The 12,807-nt window shown below is 60.8% G+C and overlaps 2 protein-coding genes across 3 annotated transcripts; one reads left to right on the top strand and one right to left on the bottom strand.

Annotated features, from left to right (window-relative positions):
- Window positions 1-6,309, bottom strand: AK2 (adenylate kinase 2). Of its 2 annotated transcripts, XM_084300496.1 has the most exons (7): window positions 6,161-6,309; window positions 5,459-5,584; window positions 3,645-3,755; window positions 3,449-3,543; window positions 2,827-2,899; window positions 2,038-2,233; window positions 1-95 (listed from the first exon to the last, which is right to left on the bottom strand). In XM_084300496.1, the coding sequence occupies exons 1-7, from the start codon at window positions 6,278-6,280 to the stop codon at window positions 88-90; spliced, it is 729 nt and encodes a 242-aa protein (XP_084156622.1). In that variant the 5' UTR covers window positions 6,281-6,309; the 3' UTR covers window positions 1-87. The 2 variants fall into 2 exon arrangements, with proteins under 2 accessions (XP_084156622.1, XP_084156621.1); XM_084300495.1 differs by lacking the exon at window positions 1-95 and having other exon boundaries at window positions 1,834-2,233.
- A 2,675-nt stretch (window positions 6,310-8,984) lies between these two features.
- AZIN2 (antizyme inhibitor 2) lies at window positions 8,985-12,551 on the top strand (the record flags this gene model as incomplete). Its single annotated transcript, XM_084300618.1, has 9 exons — window positions 8,985-9,083; window positions 9,163-9,336; window positions 10,069-10,241; window positions 10,357-10,488; window positions 10,731-10,896; window positions 11,004-11,166; window positions 11,243-11,355; window positions 11,819-12,030; window positions 12,369-12,551. 9 exons carry the CDS (start codon window positions 8,985-8,987, stop codon window positions 12,508-12,510), a joined length of 1,374 nt encoding a protein of 457 aa, XP_084156744.1. The 3' UTR covers window positions 12,511-12,551.
- Window positions 12,552-12,807: the final 256 nt, after the last annotated feature.

The following is a 12,807-nucleotide window of genomic DNA, read 5'->3' as shown; positions in this document are numbered from 1 at the left end:
CCCCCAGCTGCCCTCCCTGCCCCCGGAGGGCTGCAGTGGGTGATGTAGCAGCGTGCAGCTTGGCGGTTTCTCATCTGGTTCACGAAGTCACTCAGCTGGAATAAATGGGAACAAAAAAAATAGATTTAGGGGGAAAAAAAAAACAAAAACAAAAACAAGAAGAATCACTGTTTATGGCAGAAGAGGGCTGTTGAGCTGGATGCAAAGTAAACACGAAGGAGAAAAGGAGCAGAGGGGAAGCACACATTGCTCTTGCTGGGGGGGTAAAACCAAGTCCAGGGGCACCACCCGGCCAGGAACCCCTCCTGCCAGCACGGCAGCGCGCAGGGTGCCGCAGTTTTCTTTGACCCTCCTGAGATACTGAGATAAAAGCTGCTCCACTCGGTTTCTTTACAGTCCCCGACACAGGGGCAGCCCCAACGCACATTTTCCACTACTGTGGAGTGCAGCAGCCCCGCGCTAAGCGCTGCCCCCCCCGTCCCACACGTGGCCTCCACGCAGCGGGGCTGCCCTTTCACAGGAAAATGAGACAAGAGGCAAGGTAACAGCCACCTGTGGAAACTCGGGCTGCTGACGAAACCAGCACCCTCAACTACTTTCAAATCCCCTGTCCCCACACTCACATGCTTTCAAGAGCAACAAACCAACTGCTTTCAGTTTCTAGCATCATTTCCAGTTTGCTGAAAGGGAAGAGGGCTGCTTCCCTGGAAAGGATGTACGAGGACAGAGGCGTTTTCAGCCAAAAGAGAAGTTACCAAGAAAAACAGCAATGGTTTCCTGAGGGCTGGGCACCTGCTACAGACACACAGCGGCTCAGGGCAGAAGGAGATGTGGCATCTCCTGGGAGGAGGGTGCTCAGTGACACCCTCCCCTGTGCCCGGGCACCAAGCACAGCGCGTGGTGTCCTCAGCCGGACAGCACTGCTCGATTTGCTCAAGGAACGAGCACATTTCCATGAGCTCACAACAAAGGGCACTGGCTCAAGGGCACGTGATGCTAGCAGTTAGTAGCTGCGTCTCCCAGGCCTTGAAAAAAAAAAAAAAAAAAAGCATTTGTTTTGCAATAAGGTTTTATTTAGACTTTGGGATCAGGGGAAGCTAAACACGTCTTCACCTCCTTGGCCAAAGTCAAGGGAAGAGGGCAGTGAGGAAACCACCACCCAGATCCACTTCTTGTCCTCAGGACATGACAAATTGCTATGTGGAGACTGCCTGGCTGTGGCCAGAGACTTCATTAAAAAACCCTTCTCACTAATAATCATTATATTGGGGTCCATACCTCAACTGGAAAAGGTTTAGGGTCGACAGTGAACCCCCAGCTTGCACCCACCCATTTTTTTGCCCTACAAACACCACCAGAACGGGGAAAAAAGTGATCTGTGCTCTCACAGACTGCTGCGTCACCCAGAATACCACACATTCAACAAGAACAAACCCTCACCCAGCTCTGCACACGCTCACAGCCAAGCTCTGCCTCCCGCTGCTGCTCCCCCCGAGGACACACACAGCCCTTCAGGCGCCCCCCACAAGCCCATTTTGCTTCCTGCAGCTGACAGAGCATCCCCTATCGGGTACCCTGTGAAAACCTTTCCCCCCGCTGCTCAGGCCTCATCTCCAATCTCCTGCTCATCCTCCGTGCAGCAGCCAGGGACAGCTGGAGGTGCAGCTGCTTCCCCCGGGGAGCTGCAGCTCCAGGATGAAACAAAAGCCTTTTGACCCACAGGGGTGCAAACCCCGCTGCTGGCAGCAGGCAGCCGGTGCTCAGGCTCGCTGCGACATCTAGGGGCCAAACCGCCCACACGTGCACACAAACGGACACTCGTACCGAGATGGAGACCGTTAACAGCTCGTTTAATAGAGAATTGGCAAAGCCCTGCCTTGGGCTTCATCATTCCCTCTTCTACTCTGCTTAGCTCTTCACCCTCCCTGGCCCCAAACGGACAGACACGGAGAGAGAGACGGAGAGAGGTGGAGAGAGACAGACACGGAGAGCCCCGTCCTGGGACGGAGCCCTAAACGAACATAACCAGGTCTTTACATGTTGCTTTCGAGAAGGCTGCCAGGATGCTAGCAAACACCACGTCGGGAGACTGGGAGGCATCGACCGCCGTGTGGATCCCTCGCTTGCTGTAGTAGGAGACCAGGGGGGAGGTCTGCGTGTGGTAGGCCTTCAGGCGGGTTTTCAAGGCTGCTTCGTTGTCATCCGAGCGGCGGATCAGGGGCTCTCCGGTGACCTGGGAGAAGCAAGGGGACAGTCTCCAGCTAGCTGCTGCAGCCTGGCACGCTGCCCCCTTCTCCGAGCAGCTCTGACAGCCCCTGCGCCCCTCCTTCACGGCAGGCTACAAGGCAGAGCTGCAGAGGCGAGTCCCCAGGCGAGCACAGGAGAGCAGGGCGAGCCCAGGGCATCAAACCGAGTCCCAGAGCTGTCACCGAAGAGAGGATTCAGCGTCAGTCTTTCCCCCACGCACCGCTCTGCTCGCTAAAAGGAGCCCAAGGATCCTCAGGACCAAATGCCAGCTACAGGAGCTCCCCAGGAGGGAAATCAGGCGCAGCCCACCGCAAGTTCAGCTATGGACAGAGGCCACCAAGTCGTGACGTGGCAGAGCCTGGGCCAGCTCTGCAGGAGGGCCGTGCCCCTCACTCATCCCTCCACGCCTCGCTCCCTGCGGTGCCGTCGGCCTAGGCTGCCCAGGCAGCTCCCCACGCTCCCCAGAAAGGCAGGACAGAAAGCACAAGAGAAGGAAAAAAGTTTTTTTTTTTTTTTCCAGCTGCAAAGCATCAGCTAAACCCAAAGCAAGGTAAGCTGCGGCCTCGGGAGCTCACATACATCATCCTTCATGTGCTCTTTGGGGGGTCTGAACTCCTCATGATACGAGCGGCCACTCGCTGGGTGAATCAGCCTACGGCAGAAAGCAAGTGTCAGCAGAGGAGCCCGGTGCCAGGGCAGTCTCCTGATCGTGCCAGTCATCAGCACAAAGACACCTGCAATGCAAACAGTTAGCCTCTCTCTTTTAGGAAAATATCTTCTGGTTATTTCTGTACCAACGGCTTCTTCAGGTGCTTGGAAAAAATAAGAGCAGCTGCTTTTGGAGAAGGGCTGCTTTACTGGGGGACAGGGGCTAGCTCCCAGGGACACAGGGTGATGGTGTAACAGCAGCAGACGTCTGTGTCTGCACAGCCACGCCTGACCCTGGACAGAATGTTCAGCAGTGCCCAGACACTTCTGCAATGAGCTGGCTCACCAGGACACTGGTTCCTATCAGCAACGGGCTCTGCTCGAGGCCAACCCAGGCGAGACAGGCTCAAACAGAGCAGGAATCTAACCCAGACCAGCACCGCAGCCAGCCCTAAGCACCACGAGAATAACCAACGGGAACCAAAACAAGGATGCTCTCCCTTAACTGGGAAACCCCACCCCAGGCACAGAGCATTCAGGAGAGAGGAGTTACCGTCCGGTGATTCTCCGGATGAGCAAGGAGTCGGGGATGCTGAACTCGACGACGGAGTCCAGCTTCTCCCTCCTCTTCTCCAGGAGCTCATCCAGCTACAACAAAAAAAACCCGAGTCAGAGGGGCAGATGCCCAGGGAGCCCCGATTCCCGAGGAAGGAGATGCCCCTGGGCAGGGACTGCCCCGGCTCACCCACCATCTCAGCCTGCTTCACCGTGCGCGGGAAGCCGTCCAGGAGGAAGCCGTTCTTGCAGGGAGGGGTGTCCAGGTTGTTCTCGATCAGCTCCACCACCATCTCGTCACTCACCTGCGGAACGGAGATGGGCACACCCTGATCTCACGTGCAGAGCCCTCTGTGCGCATGCCAGATTTTTTTTATTATTGTTATTATTTATTTTAAACAGCCATTCCCGATCCCACAGGCAGCCCCAGCAGGGCAAAAGCTGCACACTCAGACATGCCCAGGTCAGGGAAATGCTGCTGGGGATGGGCGTCAACATGGCTAATGAGACACCTCGCATGGCTAATGGGACACTTCGTGCCTCATTTGGGACGTCAACCTTACAACAAACTCCCTAATGTCTTCTTTTTTTAAAAAACAACTCACAACAGTAGCAACGTCACTTTATTTCCTGTGACTTTGTACCTTCACACACACCTCCAAGTAATCCTGGTCAGGGAAGGTAAAACACACGAGTTCCTTATTGACCCTCGTGAGCTGTGTGTGAAGGTAAATGCCAGCAGAGCTGCTGACAAGCTCGGGCCCTGCTGGGCAGTCCCGCCTACATCATGACCTCAGCACACTGTGGGATGAGTTCCTTTCTGTTCTGCAGCCCCAACAACGGGTGTTTGTTCCAAAACCATCTCTCCTCACCGGCTGCAGTGCTGCTTTCTCCAGCACACCCCGCTGTGACCTAGCAGGACTCAGGACCAGACTGTCACAGCACATAAACACGAGCCCTGGCACAGGAAGCATGCGAGCAGGGAGGAGTTTGGAGCCAGCAACAAGTCCCTTCTGTCCTCTCCTGATTACCACGTTCAGAGAAGGAGTTCACGGTTCATAATCGAGCGTAAAAACCCATCCCAGGCTCCAGGCTGTGAGATAACTCGAAGCCAGAGCACACCACCAGGACGCACCGGTGGAGCGCCCGGTGCCCGCTGCCACAGACACGTGGCAGATACCAGCAGTGCTGCCAGATAATGTCCCTATCTTTCACAACCAGCTGGGACATTGCAGGCTCAGTGTTGCAATGCACGCTTGAAGCAGAAGCTGGAGATAAGCCACATGGCTCCTGGGGCTTGCAGATTCTCCTCTGGGCATTATGAGCCCGTGACAGCCAGCTGTGACAACCAAGATCTGCTCCGCACTGCTCAGTTTTGGGGCAAGTCACTGCAGTTTGCTGTCTCTCAGGTGTCCCCAAGGGATTTCAGTCATTTCAGGAAAGATAATTAAATCCTTGGAAAACGAACTAGGGAGCCTAACTCTCGGATCCAAAGTGTCCTTCACGCAGCACAGCGACACTCTTAAGGCTATTTTCATCTCACACTTACAGGCGAGCAGCGGTTACACAAGAGCTGGGACGCAGCCGAAACCTCTGAACAGAGTTTTCAGCCCCACACGGGTCCGGACGTCCCGGGAAGAGATAGGAGCTGCAGAGAACGAGCGTAACGTTCTGCAGCTCTGAGGACAAACCTTTACATCAAACAGCGCTCACAAGGCACAGCCCAGGCAGCGCCCCACAAACATAAACGCTGTGACAGAAAGAGCCAACCCAGGGCACAGGGGCTGCTGGCAGGCGAGGAGTTTTGATGGGGATGGATGTATTCACAGAGCATTTCTCCTGCAGGGGCACAGGAATCCCAAGCCCTGCCATCACCCTACAGCCTGCTCTTCCTCCACTGCTGCTTTTTCTCCTTACGCCCCTATTAAGGGACGGATTTGTGGTGCTGCAATTTCAGGAGCAGCCAGACCCCCACCCCCCGACCCCCCCAGGACCCCCCGTTACCCACCAGCTTCCCGGAATCCATCGTCTCCTTGAGCCTCTTGCCCAGCTCGGAGCCCGAGGCCACCATGGCCCGCAGCATGTCCCCGGTGGCCAGGTGGCAGACGCAGTACGCCTCGGCCAGCTTCGGAGCCTGCGGGACAGGAGCAGAGGAGGTGGCTCAGCACCGCAGCATGGCCCAAGGGACCCCGGGGGGCTGGGACCCCCCCGAGCCCGGGACCCCCCTTCCCAAGCCCTGGGACGCCCCCTTCGGACCCCAGGGCCCCCTCCCCGAGCATCGGGACCACCCATGGAGCCCGGGACCCTCCCCCCGAGCCTGGGATCCCCCCCCGGGCCCCGGGATGCCCCCCTTGAAGGCCCAGGACTCCCTCCCCGAGCCTGGGACCCACCCCCGGAGCCCGGGACCCCCTCCCCGAGCCCCGGGACGCCCCCCGAGCCTGGGATCGCCCCCCGAGCCTGGGATCGCCCCCCAGGGCCCCGGGATGCCCCCCTTGAAGGCCCAGGACCCCCTCCCCGAGACCGAGACCCCCCCCCCCCGGAGCCAGAGACCCCCCCCGTGCCCGCTCCCATCCCCCCCGGGTCACCAGGCCCCGCGGCCCGGCCTTTGTCCAGGCCCCGCCGTAGGCCGCAGGCTTTGGGCCCTGCCGGGGGAAGCGGCCCGGTACCGGCCGCGCGGTGCCGGGGAGGGAAGTCCCGGCTGTCCCCGCACCTGGGTGCCCTTCCCGGCTCCGGGCGGGCCCAGCAGCACCGCGCGGATCCCGCGGCCCAAGCTCGGGGCCGGGCCCGGGGCCTGCCCGCGGCCGCCCCCCGCCTGCGCGCTCGGAGCCATGGCCGCGACTGCGCCGGGCCGGCCGCGTGCCGCGCGGCCAATGGGCGCCGGGGGCGGGGCCTGGAGGGAGGGGCGGGGCTTGGAGGAAATGGGGCGTGGTTTAGAGGGTAGTGGGAGGGGTTTAGCGGGTAGGGGGCGGGGCTCTGTGGGCAGTGCTTGAGGGGTCCGGGGGTAGGGGGCAGGGCCAAGAGGGTAGGGGCGGGGCTTAGGTGCTAGTGGGCGGGGCTTAAATTATGGGTGCGGGACTTAGCTGTTAGGGGGCGGGGTTTAGAGTGTAGGGGGCGGTTTTCCGATGTTAGGGGGCGGGGCTTAGAGGATAGACGGGTCTGTGCGCCAGGGGCGTGGCTTAGTGCCCAGGGGGCGTGGTTTATGGGAAGTGGGCGGGGTTAACATATAGGGGGCTGGGTTTATGGGCTAGGGGGCGTGGCCTCCCCCCGGGGCAGCCCGGGGCCGGTGCTGAGCTCCCGGTGCCCCCCGATCCGTTTGTACCGGGGCCGCGCGGGCATGGGGGGGCCCCCGGCACGTGCAGGGCCCCCGCTGCACCTGCCCCGTGCACAGAACATCTCAGAGACCGGACAGAGAAAACTGTAAATTAACAAGAAAAAAATAAAATAATAATAAAAAAAAAATAAAAAAATCCCCCGCTCAGCCTGCGGTGTGCGGGATGGAGCAGCACAGCCGTGTCCAAGCTCAGGATGGACGGACCCCACGGGGACCCCGCCGGGGCCGGCAGCAGCACGGCGGGGGCAGAGGCAGCCCCAGCAGCTCCCCCGAGCAGCCGCCATCCGAGCGCTGCTCAGCCCTTTGTGTGCTGGCAGCCTGGTTTTTGTGTGCTGGCAGCCTGGTTTCCCTGGAAGCAGTGCTTTTATTTTTGGCACTCTTCCCCCCCAAGAGGATCCCCGCGCACGCGATGCACGCGCGGCCGCGAGCAGCACCGCGGCAGGGCCGGGCTGCCAGCAGGCCCACAGCGCTGCGCACCAGCAGCCTGGGGACGAGCTGCCTGCACACCGGGGACTCGGTGAGGTCCTGGGGTATCCGGGGGGGCTGCCCCGGCCTCGGGGATGGGAAGCGGGCAGGGGGCAGGGGGTGAATTTTGCTCTGCACCGGGAGAGGGATGAAAGATGCTCGGAGGCAGTGCAGCGCGGCTGGGCGCTGTTGCCATGGCCACGCTGTGAACGGGGGGGAGAGGAGGGGGCTGGGATTTAGGGGGTGCAGCCACCCTACAACCCTCCCCCCCAGCTGGGCGCTGGCAGGGAGCTGGAACAGGATAAGCAGCCACTGCTGAGGACAGTTTGTTGTGGGGGGGGGGTGTTCATGGGCACAGCCCGTTAGATGCTGGCTGAGGTAATGGGCTGGGGGGGCTGCGTGGGGCTGCTGGCGTGCCTGGCACGACGAGGAGGGGGCCAGGGGGCAGTGCCTGCAGCTGCTGGGTTTGGGGAGTGGTGGGTGAAGGCAGCCTGCCATCAGTGCCTCAGTGGGGTGCTGCAGGAGCTCAGCGTTCCCAAGGGGGGCTGTGGGTCTCGGTAAGGAGGGGGGGTGCAAGGGGGCAGGGAATGGTTTTGTGCAGGGCTGCAGGAACAGCCCCCTGCATTGCTCGTTGGTTGTGTGCCCGAGCAGGGCTGGGGGCTGGCCAGCAATGCCTCTGGGGGGAGAAGGGTAAGGGCAGAGGGTTACAAAGCTCCGGGAGGCTCAGAGCCCATTGCCCATCCCTGGGGGTGCCGGTGGTGCTTGCTGGTGCGTGGCGGCACGCTGCCGCTCCGGGGTCACTCCTAGTTCCCATCCAAAATGTAGGTAGCTCTCTGCAGCGGAGGCAGCGTGCAGCTCTGAGAAATGAAACCTCCGTCTCCTGCTCGCTTCTGATCAGGGGGAGCATTTTCCTGAAAAGCCCTGTGGCTGGACCTGGATTACTGGAGAGGAAACGTTTCCTGTGAGCTCATGTTAAGTGTTCAGGTCACGGGACGGGCTGGATCCAAGGGTTATTAAAGCTGCTCCACGAAGCATGCAAGCCAGGAAATGCCACAGGGCTGCCTAACTTGTACCCTGGTGCCATGCATCGTGTCACGGGACAGAAGTGAAACTGGAAGCCCAGCGCGGGTCGGACTCTGACCAGCTGGCTGGTGCTCGGGGGTGCCCTGTGCTGCCTCCTCAGGGCTGCCTCCCTTCTCGTGGGGCTCGTGTGGCCGGCAACGTGGGGCGGTGAGATCGCAGCAGTTGGCAAACCACAGGGAAACATCTCCCCGTGCAACACCGAGCAGATCTGACGACATGCCACAGCGTGAGGAAACACGTCCTGGCATAAAGAGGCCAGCAGCTCCACAGCGATGGTGGCTTTGTTGTGAGCAGCGTCAGTGCCTGAGCTGCTGCTGTGTACAAAACCAGAGCTCTGCACTGCAGAGAAATGTGGAAATGTTCCTCCTCCTCCCCCTGGAGCCTGCTTTAACCCGTGGTGGTGCTGCCAGCTGAGGTGCTGGGTTGGAGGAGAGCAGCAGGGAGCTCTCCCCAGGGATTGCTGCCCCACACGGCCCACACACAGGGACAGGAGGCACCTCAGGGAGCAGGGAGGTGCTGTGGGAGTCTCTGGAGCTCTGCCACTAGCATTCCTTTTTTAAAAAATATATTTTTTATTTTTTTTCCCAGTGAGTTTCATACTTAGAAACTCTACCCTACTGGAGGAGCTCCACACGAGTGCCGTCGCACTTTGGCCATGAATGGGTACTTGAACGAATCCAACTTCACGATGGTGGAGGAGGGCTTCACCCCCAGGGACCTCCTGGAGAACCTCCTGGTGGGGCTGTGCCCCTCGGTAAGGGCCAGGGCCGACGGCTCTGCTGCTCCCTGTGGCTGTGGGGCTGAGGCCGCTGCTCACCCCAGCCCTGTCCTAGAGCGAGCAGCAAGCCTTCTTCGTGGCCGACCTGGGGGACATCGTGAAGAAACACCTGCGGTTCCTGAAGGCCTTGCCCCGCGTGAAGCCCTACTTCCCCGTCAAGTGCAACAGCAGCGGAGGAGTGCTTCGGCTGCTGGCTGAGCTGGGGGCAGGCTTTGCCTGTGCCAACAAGGTAGGGACGGGTTGGGATGAGCACCCTCAGGGTGTGCGTGGGAGAGCTGCACAGCTCGCCCCCATCTCCAGGTTTCTTCTCTCACTGGCACCTCCAGCAGCAGAGGTCTCCCCCTGCTGTCAAACCCTGCCACACAGCCCAGAGATACTTGTCCTGTCTGATCTGTGACTCAGGCTCGTTGCCTTTGACCAACATTCCTCTGTGTGACCTGTGTCCTGGCTGGCAGGCTTGGCTGGTGCAGGGTTCATCCCTGGGGTGCTGCTGCTGTGGCTGTTCCCTGTGAGTGGCTGTAGGGCCGAGCACAAAGCTCCCTGATCCATCCATTTGCTCGTAGCCAGGTTCCCAGGGAAGACCAAAGTTAAGCCACTTACTTGGATGTAATTAAACAGGACATGTCACCAGGAGGAGAAAGTGCAAGGATTCAGACGGCTCTGTGGCCGTAACCCTCCTGCTGCAGCTCCCGGGGGAGATGTGCCCAAACCCCATCCCTGCTCCCTTGCCCCACTTCTTTTCTCCCCTCTTGGTCTCGTGCTGCTTGTAAACACCTCGCTGCAACCTGCCCCTGCCGGGACAAAGCTCACTGTGATCCCCTTGAGCTTTTGTAGGTTTTCCCTGGAGAAGCCCAGGCTGCAGTGCCTGGTTTGCCCCTCGCAGTGCCATGGTGGCCGTGTCCCGAGGCCGGCTGTGTCCGAGCGTGGCAGTGCCCCTGATCCGTGTGCTATTTCCCTGCAGACAGAGATTGCAGCGGTTCAGAGCATCGGGGTCCCGGCTGACAAGATCTTCTACAGCAGCCCCTGCAAGCAGATTGCCCACATCAAATACGCTGCCAGCCGCGGCGTGCGGCTGATGGCCTTTGACAACGAGGTGGAGCTGGGCAAGGTGGCCAGGAGCCACCCCCACGCCAGGTGGGTGCCGATGCGGGACCCGCTGGAGGGGGCTGAAGTAGGAGCTGGGGAGGTGGCTGTGGGGTGGTGGAGAGCCCAAAGACCCCTCAAGATGGTGTTTTTTTTTGCTGCGCAGGATGCTTTTGGGTATTGCTGCTGACTCCAGCCCCTCTGCCCATCCCAGCATGATGTTTGGTGCCACGCTCAAGTCCTGCCGGCGCCTGCTGGAGGCAGCGAAGGAGCAGGCTGTGGAGGTTGTTGGCATCAGGTACGGCTCGTTGTCCTTCTGTCGGGGTGCTCGGGGTGGGCATCCCAGTGGGGAGCCCTTGTTGGGACCAATTTGGGGCAGGTTGGCCTGCAGAGAGGGGCTCTGCAGGGTGGGCTGGGCAGTCTTGTCCCTGATGGTATGTGGGAGGTGCAGGGGTGCCCCGGAGAGGATCGGGGGATCTCCGTGTCCCCTCACTGCCACAAGGGACAGGCCAGCCCTGCTCAATGGGACCGTGCCCTCAGCTTTCACCTCGGGAGCTGCAGCCTGGAGCCCCAGGGCTTTGCCCAGGCTGTCGCTGAGGCGCAGCTGGCGTTCGACATGGGCGCAGAGCTGGGCTATCGGATGCACCTCCTGGACATCGGAGGGGGGTTCCCCGGCACCGAGGACGCCAGAGCTCAGTTCGAGGAGGTACACGGCTCCCAGGGCAGGCAGAGAGCGAGGCTGGAGCTGGCTCCCTGCCCCATGCCGGGCGTCGAGGCTGAGCTCACGGGGTCGAACATCTTTTCCCCACCCAGATCGCTGCCGTGATAAACTCTGCCTTGGACACGTATTTCCCGGAGGGCTGCGGGGTGGAGATCGTTGCGAGACCCGGGCGATACTACGTCACCTCGGCCTTCACTCTCGCAGCCAGCATCACGGCCAAGGAGGAGATTCCCGCGGAGCAGCCGGGCTCTGATGGTCCGTGGGGCCGAGGGGCTGTGGGACCAGCCTGCCTGTGGGACCATGGCCCCTGAGCCCCTCTCTGCTCCCCCAGGGGAAGAGTCTGGCAGCAAGAAGAGCCTCATCTACCACCTCAGTGATGGCATCTACGGCGCCTTCAGCTGTGTCCTGTTTGACAGCCCCTGCCCGAAGCCTCTGCTGCACAAGGTGAGGATCAGCTCTGGCTTGAGGGCAGCCCAGCAGGGCCCTCAGAGATGTCAAACGTCCATGGCAAGCGCCTGGGTTTGCCTCCGGGCTTGGCAAGGCAGCTTGGGGTGGTAAATTAGGCAGTACAGATGCTGTCTGGCCACCTGTGAGCCGAAGAACCTTTGGGAAAGGCAAAAACCATCCTTCAAACCATCCTTAAAAACCTTGAAAATCATCCTTGAAACCACCTTGCGAACCATCCTTTCAGGCTGGTCTTTAAAGCTGGTGAAGGAGCAAAGACAGACGCAGCACTGGATGCTTTCCACAGGCATTGAGGCACTCTGGTCCAGGCACTCACCACCTGGGTTGATTTTAAGAGCATTTCTTTTGGTTTGGGGCCAGGTTCTCCCCCCATATCAAACAGCTCAGCACAGTGCTGCGGGTGCCCTCATTCCCTGCGGCTGCCCGATTTTTGCCCCCACAGAAGCCCTGCCCAGACCACCTCCTGTGCAGCAGCCTCCGGGGTCCACCGGGGCGCCCCGAGGACCGGATTGCCGACGGCGTGGAGCTGCCCGAGCTGCAGGACGGCGACTGGCTGATCTTCCAGGACATGGGCGCCTACAGCATCGCCGTGCCATCCCTGCTGGGCGGCTGCCCCCAGCCACAGGTCACCTACGCCATGTCGCGCCTGGCCTGGTAAGGGACCGTCCTCGTCAGCAGGGCTGGGGGCTTCCTGGGGGAGGCTCCGAGCAGCCCCCAGGCTGGGCTCTCTGCGCAGGGGAGAGGGGTGAATCCGACGGGGGCAGACCCTGAGGGGTTCGGGGTAAAAACCTGGCCACTGGGGTTATTAAATAACGAGCCAGGTTTTAAATCCGGAGCCACTTTGTCACTGGAGAAGCCGTGGGCAGCTCGGCTCCAGCTCTGCACATGGAGCTGGGGAAGCAAAAGCCCCCGAAATCCCCTTCCCCGGTCCACCCTGTGGCATTTCATGAGTGGGGGCTCCTCGCACCCCCCTGGCTGTGTCGTGCTTGCAGGGAGGCCGTCCAGCTCTGCCAGGGGAAGCCGCTGCCGGCTGAGGACGACCACGAGAGCGCCTGCACCCCCTTGTCCTGCGGCTGGGAGATGGTGGAGTCGCTCTGCGTCCCCCCCGTCTTTGCTCCGGCTGGCATCATCTGAGCACCACGGGGACGGGGACGGCGCGGTGCCAGCACCCTTGGGCCTGCACCCCGTGTCCTGGCACCCATGGGTGGCCCTCAGCACCCCGTGGGGATCCTGCTCCTCCTCAGGCGCTGTGTACCTGCCGCAGGGGCTGGGCGGGCCGGCCGACGGGTTTGGGTTCTTTTTTAAAGGGTTATGGAAATAAATGGCTGCTGAGCATTGGTTGGGTTATGGCTGAGGAGCCCCCGGGCTCTTCTTCCCCTCCCTGTGCCCGGGGTGGCGGAGGAGCCGGCTCTGGTAAGGAGGTAGCTGCAT

The sequence above is a fragment of the Netta rufina genome, assembly GCF_964035555.1.
Source record: "Netta rufina genome assembly, chromosome: 23".
Lineage (NCBI taxonomy): Eukaryota > Metazoa > Chordata > Aves > Anseriformes > Anatidae > Netta > Netta rufina.
Note: the sequence above shows the minus strand (reverse complement) of the source record. Positions and strands in the feature narration are given on the sequence as shown.

Coding starts and splice junctions, on each gene's coding strand:
- AK2 (XM_084300495.1), bottom strand. CDS start 6,280: ATGGCTCCGAGCGCGCAGGCGGGGGGCGGCCGCGGGCAGGCCCCGGGC. Junction 3,756..5,458: donor CGATGGATTCCGGGAAGCTG/GTGGGTAACGGG, acceptor TCCGTTCCGCAG/GTGAGTGACGAGATGGTGGT. Junction 2,234..2,826: donor AAGAGCACATGAAGGATGAT/GTATGTGAGCTC, acceptor TGCTTCTCCCAG/GTCACCGGAGAGCCCCTGAT.